Genomic DNA, 16,050 nt, shown 5'->3' with positions numbered 1-16,050 from the left:
ATTAAATACTCACAGACCCAAAAATTGAAGAAAAACAAAATCCAAACCAGAATATTACATGATGTGGTCAGGTGTTCCTCTTGCATTGTTACTGTGGTCCTAATACACTTTTACAGCAAACATTACCCTTATGGAAGCAGAAATCATCTTCTGTGCTTACCTCTTTACAGTTACCTATAAAAAAATAACTCACAGGCTTTGTGGAGCCTCCATACAAACAGACCATACCTGGGCTAGCCAGATAAACACATGGTCAAATAGTAAAATTATAAACTACAGACAACATATCTGTCTTAATTTGCCAATAGTCATAGTAAGCCTCCATCTGCACTCAAATAGGAAGCAGAATATCACTGATCGATACCCACAGCTCCAAAACTAAATCTCTTATTCTTGCCATGTGTGTTCAAAGGGAAAAGGCCAACCTCATCAGCACATTACTGCACAGGAAAGCAGGCTTTCAACACATGTGTTCAAAATAATGCTAAAGCTACATATTAGCAAGCATTCATGCCTGATTTCAGGATTAAGAGTTTTATCATACAGCTGTCTACACATATTCTGTACGTAACTCTCTTAAAATACTCATTAAAGGTGGTGAGTTTAAGTTGCTGTGGCTTAAAATGAACCTCAGCAGAAATGATTACATTTAATGCCGTCAAAAAGAGTTCTGGTGAAAAACCATGAAGTCCTCAGGATACTGAACCCATAAAGCTATTGAAGAAAAGACATCATTCTAGAGCTAATGGAATAGTGCTATTTCCAACAATTGCAAGGCATTTTCTTACCAACACAGTGTCGTCCATCTACATGTAGATCAAAGCCCAGAATACACCTACAGCGATAACCTAGTCCATCATTATCTGTTCTGTGGCTGAGAATGCAGATCTGTTCACATCCTCCATTATTAGTTCCACAAGGATTTCTTGCTGGAAAATAATAGAGCAAGATAGGTTTATAACTTCCTATATTAACCCACTTGCATGATTATCTTGATTTTTCAGGATTTTTTCAACATCCACAATAAGTCATGTGGACCATGTGAGAGTTACATTACAAGGAAAACACACCTCATCATTTCTACCCTGGAATGCACCGAAATCATGTCAGAGTTAACCATCATTCAAGGTATTCAGCTCAGTGCAGAGACACTCAGTACACAGCATTAAGGTTATAATTTGGGCTACAGTTTTCTGCATATAGACCTATTTCAGAATTATATCTCACAGAATTCCTTGAATACTGATAGCCTTTCCCAATGCATTCTTTGCAGTGTTGAGGAAAAAAGTCCCAAACATCAATATCACTCAAGTGATATCAAACTGCAAGTTTGACTCTAACAAATACGACTCCAAGTTCCCTCTACTCTTAAATGTTGCATTTGACAGTTCATTAGCTACAGAAGCTGGATGAAACCATTGTGTGACAAAAATCAGCCCAGTTTTAAAATAGAAATTTATGTATTGTAATTATTAGTTCTTTATACCAAAATAACAGTCTTATAATTTTTACCAACTTTTAGTAACATAGTTCCTAAATCTCCCTTCATAATCTGCTTTTGGTCTTACCATATGGCTGCCTGGCAGCATGGTAAACTGTCACTCCATAAGGCCTCAGTGAAGACTGGTAGATCACTTGAGGGTTAGATTCCGAAAATTTGTTAGCTTTCACCACTGCCATTTTGGTCCAATCAGTGAAATAAACGTTGTGTTCAAATAAAGTGATTCCATATGGATGAGGAATCAGTGAGCCTCCATGAGCTACAGTTCTCCTGTTATGAAGTTGATTTGAAAATTATTTACAAGATATTATCTAGAAAATAACATTATTAATAGAAGAAAAGATACAGTATTTTTAATTCATTCACTGGCTTTTGTTTCAACAGAGACGCTACCAAAGTACAAATGAAAAATACCAAATAAACTGAAGAGATGAAGATAAACATACAAGATTCATAAGCATAAAGGATACAGCAGTGACAATACAGCAAAAGTAGTAGCAAATTCCAAGAAAACACAGTGAATAAAGGTGATGACTCACAAACGCAGAAAAAGATTCATAATGAGAAAAAATTGGAGAAAGAGGCCAAACAGAGGAAATCAAAGACATCTGTAGCAATTTGAAATATTCAAGAAACCTTGAATGTAAAAAATGTATGACCCCAACAGCCACTGGCCAAAAATAAAATCCTATGTATGCAGTAAAAAAACCAAGCAACCAGCTAAAATCAACAACAACAAAACCACAAACAAACAAACCAAACAACTTCCTTTGGATTTAATTACTCACCCATGCAAAACCAATGAAAATCAAATGCTAATAAATTGTATTTATTCTATGAAAGATATTGTGACAATATTTTTCTGGACAAATATTAGGAGATAAAAACAAACATGTAAGTCCTCACACAATAGATAAAAATGACACCACATTTTTATTTTCATAAAGTCATGAAGAAAGCCCTATGAAATCAGACTAACTCTACAGCACTACTCTAACAGTTTCCTGGGTGATTTAGGTTCATGCTGTAGACATGTAAGATTTGATACAAGTGGGCAGTAAGATCGATTTTAACATTTTTCACAGACTATGCCATTGCCTCTTGCCCACTTGCACAACACCTACACAATTTTTGGTATTGCTGTGAGGGATAAGTTTTTATCACCAAACCCCAGAGATTTTACTAAACATGTCTTATCTATTTTACTAAATATATCTTACAAACCCTAGTAAAGGTGAAAAGATAACAACATTATAATTTTGTAAGTGAAAAAAATACATTGAACAATAAACCTGTCAAGTGAGCAGGGGACTGTGTTTCAAGTCAGTATACAGAAGGTATGCAAAAGAGGACATTTTTTTTCTTCTCTTTGAATAACTGACACTAATCACAGATGCAGAGATAAGTAGGCTTCTAAACACTATACTGTATGACACAGTCTCATAAAAGTTCAAGCACTCCCTTCTTGCATGCTGTGATTTAGACTCCCCAGCACCACAATAAGGGAGTGATGACTTAATTTTTGACAGCGAAGATTTATAAAATGTAAGAAGAGCATTTAATAACCATAAATTGGTGTTTTGGTGTGGAATATTTCAGATAAATTCATTCATAAAAAAATGCAAAGAAATTATGATGGAAGACAATATAATTGAAAAAATAGTAAAAAGCAAATGCTCTAAAAATGTGTATTGCAGTGGCGGACTGTAAATGCACATTATAAAATAAGTGCAAGGGTATTCAAGGTAGAAAAAAGGCAATGAATCATGAATTAAGGACTGTCTAGAAGAAGCATAACACCACAGAGATGAAGGTGCATCACATTCTTCATGTTGTAATTTTCCTCCTTTGTGTATCTCATTTTGTTAGACAACTCTTTCTTTGAACTGGATACAAAATGATCAGTATATCTGTAACCTCCAAGAAACAATATTGATCCTACCTTTGAAGTCCATCATAAGTTACAGTCTCAATGTAATCAAACCGGCTGTCAACCCAGTAAAGTCTCTTTGACACAATATCCAAAGTTATTCCAGCAGGCCAGCCTAATTTTGTTTTTATCAAATCCTGACGATTTGTGCCATCCATGAAGGCCCTCTCCACTTTTGGATCACCAGAAAGACTGTCCCAGTCTGAGAAAAACAGGTAACTATAGAGGGGAGAAAAAAGAAAAAAGAAAAGTGTGACATGTTTCCTGGAGATTTTACAAGAAACTCCAACGTTTTACATGGAATTTAAAACCAGTACCCTTTTGGGACAGAGCTTGTTTCTCAGCTGGCATACTATGAAAACATACTTTGTACCTTCTACACAAGAAGTAATTTGCATTTTCTTTTAAAGAATAAATCCAGAAAGAAACATGCTTTCACCCCAAAGACCTCAGAAATACTGTTTTTTCCTTATTAAATTACATACTTAAGTTTACTGCCAGAAATGAACCAAGTAGATGCATTATGAAAGCAGCAGCCCAGACTACAAGTCACATGAAATTCCTCTTCCCATTTTCTGAGGATCCACGTTTTCGTGGCTCACATACACTTTCGAAGTGCACGGGTTAGGAGACTCTAACTTTCCTGGCTTCATTCCACCTCTTTATTTAATATAGTTGGAGGTCTATGGATGGTATTACAATAGAAATCTCTGAGGATAATTTCTGCTCCTCTGCAGGGCGATTCCACAGTTCCCATTTTCAGGGCTGCTCATCCAGGTACAACTCCAGCCATGAAACAGATTCCACACACTGGCAACAAAAGCAGTGCAGAGCTCTCTCATAACTTAAGGTGCAGAACAGGTTAGGATACAATGCAAATATTTAAAATATTTTATATCTGATTCTAAAAAGATCACTTTGCTGTTCTTAGTTGTCCTCCTTTTGCATGGGTATAAAGGAATTTCTGACATCCTTTACCATTACCTGGCAAGTATCACTTACCCAACAGTTGGATCAAGTGCTATTCCTCTAGGATTTCCAAGATTTTCAGCAATAAGAGTCACACGGTTTGTTCCATCCAAGTTAACCATATCTATTCTGTTCACACTGGTCTCAACCACGTATAGTTTATTGTTAACCCAATCCACTGCTAGGTTTTCAGGTGTGTCAACTGAAACATTTAATACTTCTTGGAAATCAGAGCCATCAATATTAATAGAAAAAACCTGAAAAAATACAAATATTGTCAGTGCCCACATGATGTTTTGCTAATGACAAGGCACATGGTACTTGTCCTTTATCATCACATTGAGCATAGATCCGTAATTGGCCACCACCTACAACCAAGTTACCCACTAAGCTGCCCTTTAGCTTACAGTTTTTTGCAAAAATCTGGAAAACAATGCAGGAAGCTTGCCTTCAACTAGCATTTCTGCAAAATGGACAAGGTAACACTCTAAAGCAGCCTTGTGCTTTAGCAAACATGACTAATTACTCGATTTAAAACAAAACCAAAAAACACACACACACACAAAAAAAAAAAAAAAAAAAAGAAGAGGAAAGTCCATCTTGCTTTTGTGGGATCAAGAAAAACCCAGTACTTTCATTGACTGATAAAAAATGAACATGCTTTAGTGAAGCTCTCAACAGTGACCAGAAACAAGAGGGGGAGCTCTTACTACACCAACCATTAAGGGGAAATTGCAAAATGCAGAAAGAAAGGGAAAGCTCTCTGTCCTGATAGAAAGGAGAAGTCTCAGCTTGTGGTCTCCTTTACCTAAGGCTAATTTTAACAGCATCATGCTCAAGAAGAAATAGTGTTGTTATTTTATCAGCAAGCTCAGAGCTACATGAAGCAAACAGTCCTAACACAGTGCTACAATCCAGAAATCATGTGATTATAACACTGGGTAATATGAAAAGCTAGAAATCGTTACTTTTTTGAAACAACAGTATGAGGCTTGGAATGCATTTAAATGAAAACACAGATTACCACAAGTAAATATATGCAAGAAAAATAAGAGCTGAAATAGTATCATTTAAAATATTCTTCAGATTCAGGTACCAATAATCTAGACAGCCACTTGACAGTCTATTCTGTTCTTTGGAAACCCTGTTGATGAAAGAGCTTATGGGCATTAGGTTATCAGGCAGTACACTAAATGAGATAAAGATGACACAAAACACAACCCACAATTTTCTGGCTTAGTTTACATATTAATCTTGAAAAAGGACAACCAAAAATGCCCTAATAATGTTATTATTTTAAGACACCAGGTGGAAAAATACATCATTTAAGAAAATTCTAAATGTTATTGTTTTCATCTGGATATACTAGCTTGGACTTAATTAGATTAATTGTAATTAATTAATTAGTATTAAACTATATTGGGGCAGATAAAAGGCAGTCCTGGCATCTGGGGTGTACAGTGAGAAACTTCATATTATCTTTTGTTTATACCTTTTACTGAGAGACAGCATATAAATCTCCTGTCTCACAAAAGTGCAGATTTGACTCTGACTTAATTCAGCCATTGGCAACATAACTGCAGCAATGGGAACCTACTACAGTGAAAATCAAAATGCCAGAATTGTGAACAAGTCAAAAATTGTGCATACAAATCTTGTCCTACTTGACAGTCGTGCAGTGAGTGTGCCTTCCAACAGAACCAGCATGGCACTGTCGTATAAACTATAGCTTTTACTACACTTCTTATGCATAGATTCAGAATAATGACAGTGACACCAAACTGATCCATTCATAGTGTCAGCACGAGCTAGGTCATGGATCCTCCTTCACTCTGCATGACAATCAACATGGAGTGGAAGATTGTGGAGTTTCAGCATTTGACCTAGGACTTTTCTGGTTTCCATAAGTCATGCACAGAGAAAAAGAACAAGGGTGACATCCAACTTCCACAAGAGTCTCCAGACTATTTTTAAGTTGCTTTGCTCTACTGTATCTTGAAGCTGAAATAATTTCTCTTAAAAAAAAAAAAAGTAACACAATATTGGCTCATTACACAAAATACTGTCAATATTTGTTATCCAAGCTCAATTACAGTGCCATTTGAAGTATATGAAGAAATCTGATTTTTATCATCTTGGAAGGCACACAGGTTTTACATTTTAAATTATCATGTTTCAAAAAATTACCAAGAAAAATTTGTTCAGTTTTGAAGGAATGTCTACTATTTCTCTTAATTAGTTTTTTGGACTCTGTCTCAAGTAAAACTAAAAGTTGCTCAAGACATTCCCATATAATAGGATTCTTTGTTTAATATGTCACATGTAATAGTATAGTTGAAAAAATGCAGTCATTAACATAAAACATTTCAAGGAGCTTTTTTGTTAGAAAACAAAAATACAGCCAGCTTTGGCTCTCAAAAATGAGGGCCTATCAACACATTCTGCCTCTTGCAGCTCTCTCCTTCCAGATACACAGAAATATATTCTTCTTGAAATTTCTACCCACCTTATCTTGCACTGTATCAGTCCAAAAGATTCTGTGCAGGTAAAAGTGAAAGTCCACTCCAACTGCAACCCCACGGTTCTGTGATTGCACCAAAGTACGAAAATTTCTTCCATGAAGATCTCCAATCAGTAAATCACGGCCATTGGAAAAAATAATTGATGCAACACCAGCTGAAAGCAGGGGTGACAAATATATGACTATTCTGCAGGCATGATACTTTGCAAAGGGGCACTGAAATATATATATACTGGTTCACACACACTGAACACAAAACTCTAGATGGATGCTCAGACTACAATCTGTATAAATGTTTCTATGTGAGTACTAACTTCCTGTGATTTGCCTTTGGTTTCTACACTTGGAGAAAACCAGGCACAAACACGTATTCAAAGCACCTAAATGTTAAAGACTATTTCTACTAAAGCTAAAATGAATCCAGTGGAACTGATTTAGAGCAAGTACGAAATTCTCCCATTAATAAGATAGAAACTAAACACACTTGCCCAAAAGACAATAATTTGAATGGAAAGCTTCTTGTGAAACATACTGAATTTTTCTGGAAGCAGAACAATCATTCCAAGTGCTGGGACATGCATGTTTTAATACAGACATATTTCATTACCTCAAAAAGCTTCACTACCTCAAATGTTTTTTGAGGACATACTTGAAAAATTGTGAGATGACTGCTCTGCAGATGTGGCTGAAGAAAAAAGGATGAGGGAACTGAGCACTTTATGGTTTTCTAAGAAGCAAGGCTGCTAATCAGCTACGCCAATCAGGGACTCAGCTTCCCACTGATTTCCTGCAGGCAGGAACACCTGCCTCACACAAAAGCTTGTTAGGACATTACATCTCCAAAAGGAAGGGTTTCCCAGGGCGTGCCTTCAGAACAGAGCAGGAGGTCAGGAGCAGCTGCTTACAGCTGATGGGGAACCACACTCTAAGAGGCAAAAGTTCTTGCCAAGTTCAGGCTCTGGAACACTGGAAGCCAAGAGCACGGTTTCTGTCACAGGCAAGTGCTTCATCTCACCATTCAGCAAAACCACCTTCTGGCGCAGTTCTAGAAAAAACAAGGTTTCCTGATTTCTTGGTCACACTGACTTCCATAGAGAGCATGTCAGGAAACTGCCTCCCACAGAACAAGATTTTCTTAGTTCAGGTGGGCTCTGGCAATGACCTCCCAACTCTGCAGAAGCCCAGAGTGCTGAGAAAGCAATGGAGCCTAGAAGACATTTGTTGATCTGAGGAGAAGCAGCCCTGATGAGGGTCAGCTCCACAAAAGACTAGAGATGCCAGGACATGGAGAGTTTTGGTATCTGCTAATATTCTGAATGCTATCCTGACCATAAATCCTTAAGGGCAGAGTTAAGTTAAAATTAAACACAGTTGCATGGCAAAGCCATGAAAACTTCACCTATCTATTTACCTATCTATCTATTAGCTCAACAACAGCAGGAGACTTGAAGTGCTCTGCACTAACCTGAAGTGTTGGCCCGACAATGTCTATGATGCTCTAGGAAATAACCTTCCACACAGTGGCACCTGTGATGTCCCACACGATCTTCACAAAGCTGGTCACAGACACCCCACATTTTACAGTCATCGAAATCTGTCAAGTGAATAAGGCATATTAATAAACAATGCTCTGTATAAAACAGATGTCATAATTAGGAAGCTGCAAATTTGTCCTCTCAGCTTGCTTTATATCTGTTTGCAGAACTATAGCATGGAAGAAGACATTTGGTATGGTTTTCCACAGTGTTTCAATGTTTTTATTTCTGGATAACAAAAACCCTGATGTTTCCTGCCTGAGGACCTACGTGCACCCTTGCCCTTCTGAAAAGAAACCAATCAACCAACCAACAAAACCCAAACCACATCTGTTTGGGAGAAAAATCATTGGAAGGGACATCATTATCTACTTTTCACAATACAAAACATGTCTGTGCAGTATTCTTCCTGCAACAGATCTCTACACTTTGCACACACACACACACACACGGTAGGATTTAAGCCCACTCTGAAGGCGAGCCCTACCTTTATGTTAGTGCAGTGCTCAGGCCAGTAAATCCTGCTAGAAGGCAGTGTTTATTAGCTCAGACTTGGTACCATGCTAGCACGTGTCTGATTTACAATTAAAAGCTGGCTGTGGACCAGAACCAGACAGCAAAAGTACAAAGAAGTTAATTTTGACACGCAAAATACCAAAATACCATACAAGTAGAGTGCACAACTAGGATGACTCAGCAAGAACTCACAGATGTGCTCTACAAGGAATTTACAGGGTTGCTGCAGAATCTTTTACATATAAAATTGTGAAATATTTAACTAGTCATTTTTTTAAAGGAAAGATTTTTAAATGTAAATTACTTTCATAAAAAAAAAGGCATTCAGATCTGAACACTGTCTAGTGTTTCATCCTATCAGTGGTTATTTAAACTCAGATTTCTGAAAATACTTAACACACAGTTTTGACATTAAAAGTCTGCCCTACTTCACTTGAAAATCTGAATAGAATATGTTACATTGTTGGAAACTGGTAATTCTACTGTTAAGCCAATAAAAAGGTGAAAATGAGATCTTAAATATGCTTCCTATTTGAACTTCTGGTTTTAAATGCTGATTAACACATAAGTGAAAATTAAATATTTCCTGGATAGTACATTTTGGTACTGAAAAAATGCTGTCCTCTGTAGCTTTCCAGCTTCCATGTGTTAAAAACCTTCAATCTGTAATGATCCAGAACCAAATGAAGACAACTGAAAAGATTACAGTTTCAAAAAGTAATAAACTTCATTAACACTATAATTTCATAATTTTGATTTAAATTAAGATCTGGAATTACACACTACTGACCATCAGCCATTCCTCCATGCCAAGTCTTGCTGCCAATACAAATATATGCCTAGATCTCAGCAAACCAAAATACACTGACTCAGATTCACAAGCCTGAATCAGACAGCTAGGTTTACAGGGCAAAGAAAAACAGAAGACTCCCTGAGACTGCACCAGGTTTGGGAATGTGTCTTTCATGTACTTCCCACATAAGAGTGAAAGAATGGAGGGAATTTTATGCCTTACTCCTTTGTCTCTATAAAGAGCAACTATTCTACCCTTGCAGCTTATACAGCCCTAGGTCACTCAATATTCCCAAAAATACAGAAATTTCATTAGAGGCTGAGCATCTGGAATACTTTTAAGAGTACAAACACCATAGCTTGGGCTGAAAATCCATAACAGGTATTTACCCCATTAGGCAGTGCTAACCTTCATGATTCTGAAGTTACTCTATTTCCAGCTACTGAGATAAATCATTTGTACTACCAAGTTACAGCAGCTGCAGAATACAAATGCAATACCAAAACACCTCACTTACCTTTACATTCTTGTAAATAGTCTTCATTTTCATGTAAATCATGTATATACTGAAACCCCATAGAAGATACAAAGGCAAAGCACCTTTTTATTTTCAAGTATAATGTTCTACTGTCTTAATATACAGCCACTTTTCAAAAGTACCAAACAATTAGACATCATTAGACAATTAGACATCACTAACTGTTTTTCCAGGCATACAACACAAATGAGTGAGGCAGAAACAAACTCTTCCTATCCAACCACTAAAAGACTGGTAAAAAATTTTGATAATAAAACAGTCATCCAATAGTTAATCTTTTTTAATCTAATCATGCTGTCACTATGTCTTTAAGGTCTAAGTGAAAGAGATCTTCATGATATCTCTCTGGTTTGTTTCTGTGTCACCATGGTGCCATTATACTACTAAGATTTTTATTCTTTTGCTGACTCCTGAGATTTTTTTATTTGCCAGTACATCCACCCACTTAGAATTTATCCACCTTCCTGGAATTCAGACTTTCCCAATGAGCTGTGAGAAGGTACAAGATATCTGTAATGACTGTAAGATATCTGTAATCACTGTGCTTCACTTACCAATACAAGTACGACTGTCATTGCTACTTATTGTATATCCTGCAGGGCAATAACACATCCCTCCTGACGGAGAAGAGTGACAGCGATACTGGCAGCTCAGAGCAGGGCAGCGGGATACGTCTGAAAAGGAAATGAAATATTTCAGAAACACACACACATTACCAGTAGAACAGCTTTCTGCCTCACTAACAGTTACAAAGCTATAGTCTTTTCTACAGTGAGCCTACAATGTTAAGAACAGCTTCTTAAAGCAAATCGGCACAGAAAGTTATGTCTAAAGTTCCATAAAAGCACATACACTTACATACATGCAGGCAAGGACATGGAAGACAGAAGATAAGATACTGGTTTTAATAGGTTTTAGAACAGAGTTAAAGCACAAGCATCGATCTTATATGAACCATCACTGGTAAGGGCTGTGTAAAAAAGGTGCACGGAGGAAGCCATCTGCAATGTGTCGTACCTTGTTCCACAAGACCTACTTGTGAACAACATATTTTTGAACTCCATCTATTGGCACATAACCTCATCATTTACTCTTTTATACAGAAGAAAACCTACTATATTATATTAAGAAGAATATCTATATTACTCCAATATATTAGAATATATTGTCTGGATTGTGTACATGGATGAATGCTTCTTTATCCTTTCCTTCTCTCTCTCCCTCTTCCTTTTTCCTTCACTATTTCTGCCTTTCCCTGTACTATTATTTAATAAACAATTCAGTAATAGGTAAACAAGTTATGATTATAAAACAATTGCTGACTGACTTCCACCTCCTTCTTTCTCATCTTCCTTTTCCTCAGTTTTTTCTGTTAAACACCTTGCTTTGCAGCCCATATCTGCTGTTGCTACTAAACCACTGAGCAAAGCAAGAGTGCTTTTTTACAATAAAGTTTAATTTTCTACTATTTTTTTCAACCCTCCTATTCCAAAAAGCATGATTTTGTTAATAGGAATTTTCATCTTCCTAGAAATTAAAAACCTAAAATACCATGGTCCTTATTCTCGGAGGGATTCAATGTTCATAAGAAATTAAGAGGAACTATGCATGCTCATTGCTTCCAACAGAGAAAACCCAGTGTACCACCAACTGGAGAAACAGGCATCCCAGGTGAAGATATTTTTGAAAACTCTAATCTTTAAAGTGAATTAGCCAAAGCTCAGGATACACTGATTCAATCCTGTGTTCTGATCAGTACAAAACATTCCTTCTCACTTACACAAAGGGAAAAACACAGATATTTAAACAAAAAAGGCATATAGCACACCTTTCTCTGTCTTTGTGAACATATTTTAGAATATAGAGAGTAAGTTAAAATCCTTATTTGTGAAATTTTGTTTTACAAAAGGAATGGGGTTTTTTGCAGCATATATGCCTCTTTCAGATCATCCAGTCAGAACACTGTCAATGAAAATAGCAAGCTTCCAAAATTTCAGTATTCTTTAGGAGACAAAAGGTGAATATAAAAAGATATCAATGGTGGTGTTTCTCTATTCTGTGTATGTTTTTGATTCTAACACATACTGCAATGTCTGCCTGCGGTGATGTTAGTTTCATCTTCTCCTTCTGGGCAGTCTGCAGTCCCATCACACACTTTTCCAATTGGAATGCAATGCCCTGACCCAGGGCAGGCCCACTCTCCTGGGTAGCACTCATGGCGACCACTTTCTATGGAAAAGAAAAACAGGAGTAATTGAAGATTATGTTTCAAATATTACCTAGAATTTCTTCTCTAACAACTTTGCAAAACTTCTCTATTCCTTGATTTTCTGTTTCTTGCACACAGCTGGGAAAGACTATAAAGAAACATCATCTATACTTCCTTGTCATGCAAACAATACTTGTGCAGACAACACATGAATCCTTTTAGTTTTCTGTTTTGTTAGAGACAGTAAAACCATTTAGCTTTAAACTAACTGTTGCACCAGAAGTGGAACTATAGTTTTATGGTTTCAAAACACACAAATGCTGTCTGGATACAGAGAATAATGCTCATCATAGAAAAAGCCAATGAAAAAGAACATTATTCATTAAAAAGTTTCTGTTTCTCGCACAACAAATCTTGGCAGGAACTGAGTTATTTTCATTTTCAATCAGTAGCTTTTGGTTATTAGACGCCTCATGTCCCCTTAGGGATGACCTGAAAAATCTCCACAGGTAGGAAGACCAAAACAAAATAGAAAAGAGAATACAAAAAAGTTAAAAAGGAGATATTGCTATATGTTAAACTTAGTTGGTATCATACTAAGTATGACAACAATAATTCTCACACACACAGCAGTAAAAATACTGCATAAGTAAAAAAAAGAAGAAACAATTAAGATGTAATTCTAAGGTTTTAACAGAAATAAAATGTATTGAGAACATCTTGATTGGTCAAAATTTCAAGGATGTAGCTTAGTGTGGTCTTCCTCTGAAAATACCATTAGAAGTTAGTAATAGCATGTACCACATCCTCTTTCATCTTCATTATCTTCACAGTCATCATCTCCATCGCATATCCAGCTCTGATGAATGCAGCGGCCACTCGGGCAAGTGAAGAAGTTGCCTCTGCAAGTTGCATAAGCTAAAGAAAGAAACATGAGAAAATCTAACTGTTCTAAGTGGCTAAAAGGTTAAAAGTAGCAATACTGTCTCAGCAATGAACAGTCATTTATAATACCTCCTGAAAAACTGAGGTAGTTCCATATCTTGTATATATTGCAAACAGTCTTGGTTTGTTCTAGTTGTAGGTGGGAACTTCATTCTACTCTAAGTCTTTACAGTAATAAAAGGGAAGGCTAAATTTATCAATTAATTGTGCAACTAGATGCAGAACACCTTATTAGCAAGGTTCCTGAAAGTGGACATGATGATACTCGAGACTTCAGGAGGTAAAATATCTGCATGCCTTCAGAGTTAAAAAAAAAATGAGCATTTATGTCAAAGCCTTCTAGTCTAGGAGTTCAGAAACATTTATGGGTACTCCAAAGGACAAGCATTGCCAAAGACATAAAAGAGAAATATTTTGGGTGGAGTATGTGGGAGGGGGGGCGGGTGGCACGGGATTATATTGGTGTGATGCCCTTGGTAGCACAGAGCAACTACATGATAACACCTGACCTTCCTGCAACACAAAATAGAAAACTAACTTAGATCCTATAAGCAGTGGGGGACCTTTCTATATAGCTCACACAAGTGATAACTGTACAGCCATGATTCTGGCTGGAGATGCAGTATTTTAGGATACCCTGATCGTGAAGAAAAGAATGAGCAAGAAATTTCCAGAAATGGAGCTGTCAATTGAAGACCTCACATGAACATCTCAAGGACAAGTATCTGTACAGTTATCAGTCCATAAAGTTGTACATTATAGTCACTAGGAATAATTCTAGAATATTCATTCCATCTATCAGAAAATAAAAATGTTAAGAGTCAAATCAATCTGGACAAAAAACAATAGCATGCTGCAGCTAACTGGTATTTCAGAGCAAAGGAATTATCTCTGGGTCATGCTGAAATTAAGAATATGACAACAGAATGAAGAAGTGAAACTGTATGAAGAAGTAAACTGTCACTGAATCCAGAAAATTCAAATAGTAACCATACACCCAGGGACTTAGCAGCAAAGACAACCTGAAAGAAGTATATCAAAGTAGTACTGCAATTTTGATCTTTCTATACAAAAAAGTCATTGTAGAAAAGTGACTAGCTTTTGATGGCTGTATAGCCAAGCCATCTCCGTCCTGCTATTTGCCTGAACCAGTTCTTAGTAAAACAGTTAAAGAAACTGAAAAAAAACCCCAAAACATACTGCAAGAGTTTTCATCACTCCTGTCTCCACAGTCATCATCATGGTCACAGATGAAGGCTCGAGGGATGCACTCTCCATTAGCACACTGAAACTGCGTGCTGGTACAGCCATGGGCTGAAAGACATTTTAGCACAGAAAGACATAAAGAAAATCTGTCAGAAAACTACAGTCTTTAACTCTAAAAGGAGGTCTATAAAGCATATTTGTTTGGGATCACTCTGCACACAGTACTTACTGCAATTAGCTTCATCAGAAGAATCTCTGCAATCAACTTTGCCATCACACCGCTGGCTTGCATTAAAACATGCTCCATTTGCACATGATAACTGTTCGCATCTTGGGTAGTCTGCAATAAAAATCCTTTAGTATTAGCATGAATCTTAGGCTCTAATGAGTCATACACATTCAGTGTCAACAGAATATCTTGATTTAAAGAAAAACAAAAAGGTAATACAAAACTTCCTGTACTAGTACTGACTAACAATCCCTTTACTCTCTTCCCCAACAGATATTCAAAAAATATCCTCTAGACAGATGCTACAAAACCTTGCAAGCAACAAGGGAAAAAATAGATGCCCTCCCACATCCCAAAAAGATTTGCAACCCAAACAGTTCACAATATGACAGAAAACAATCCAACCCAACAAGAGAGCAAGCAGTGAACATTCATTTAATTTATTTGTACCTCTGTTTTACACTTTCTTGAGCTTTATAAAAGTGTTTAAATAGCAAAGGAATTCCAGAAATTTACAGTTCCTAGGTCCACTTAGAATGTCATGAGTTCTCAAACTCAGATATTTCAGGTTTTTATGGACTTGTTCTAAATAAGCCAAGGATACTAAACTTCCAGGTCCATGGTCAATGTTAGGACCTCTCTTTTTTATTACTTGCTTTTCTCCTTCAGAAAAGAAAACAGATTCTGCAGAAATAATGATTTTTCAGTTTTTTCATATTCTACTTATGTAGATGACCTACAGGCCAATACAAGGGATTATCTAAAACAAAACCAATTCTGAAAATACTTCTTTATACAAGCAGTCAGTGAGTTCAGTGGAACTATCTAACAAATTAAGCATAGGCACACGGTAGAGCTGAGTGGGAGAACATGAGCTCATAGTTTAGCTCACTGTCATATACACAAAAATTAATTATTTTGGCCAAATAGCAAGTATGAAAGCAAATAATTGCTGATTTTAGAAGTGAGTTTTATTGAACACTTGTCTCTATACAGAAGATAAATGAACTCAAGACACAGAAGAGCCAAATTACATTTTGTACCTTTTAGATTGTCAGTTTGAATTCTTATCCCATTTTACTTCCCTGAGAGTTAATAAAGCAGATGGAGCAGGATCTCATCTAGGCACATTTTCATTCATACCCCTGGAATTAAAAA

The 16,050-nt window shown here is 36.6% G+C and overlaps 1 protein-coding gene across 2 annotated transcripts in view; it reads right to left on the bottom strand.

Annotated features, from left to right (window-relative positions):
* LRP2 (LDL receptor related protein 2) overlaps window positions 1–16,050 on the bottom strand; it is a 116,875-nt gene that overhangs the window by 72,859 nt on the left and 27,966 nt on the right. For both annotated transcript variants that reach the window (XM_064660950.1, XM_064660951.1), the window contains exons 5-15: window positions 14,893–15,003; window positions 14,658–14,771; window positions 13,314–13,430; window positions 12,389–12,532; window positions 10,858–10,977; window positions 8,387–8,515; window positions 6,907–7,076; window positions 4,434–4,657; window positions 3,444–3,650; window positions 1,569–1,771; window positions 789–929 (exon numbers count right to left, since the gene is read on the bottom strand). In XM_064660950.1, coding sequence (XP_064517020.1) covers window positions 789–929; window positions 1,569–1,771; window positions 3,444–3,650; window positions 4,434–4,657; window positions 6,907–7,076; window positions 8,387–8,515; window positions 10,858–10,977; window positions 12,389–12,532; window positions 13,314–13,430; window positions 14,658–14,771; window positions 14,893–15,003 — 1,680 coding nt within the window. The remainder of the gene's footprint in view (window positions 1–788; window positions 930–1,568; window positions 1,772–3,443; window positions 3,651–4,433; window positions 4,658–6,906; window positions 7,077–8,386; window positions 8,516–10,857; window positions 10,978–12,388; window positions 12,533–13,313; window positions 13,431–14,657; window positions 14,772–14,892; window positions 15,004–16,050) is intronic.

Source organism: Pseudopipra pipra, chromosome 7 (assembly GCF_036250125.1).
Source record: "Pseudopipra pipra isolate bDixPip1 chromosome 7, bDixPip1.hap1, whole genome shotgun sequence".
Classification (NCBI taxonomy): Eukaryota; Metazoa; Chordata; class Aves; order Passeriformes; family Pipridae; genus Pseudopipra; species Pseudopipra pipra.
The sequence above is the reverse complement of the archived record's forward strand: the minus strand, read 5'-3'. Positions and strand labels throughout refer to the sequence as shown.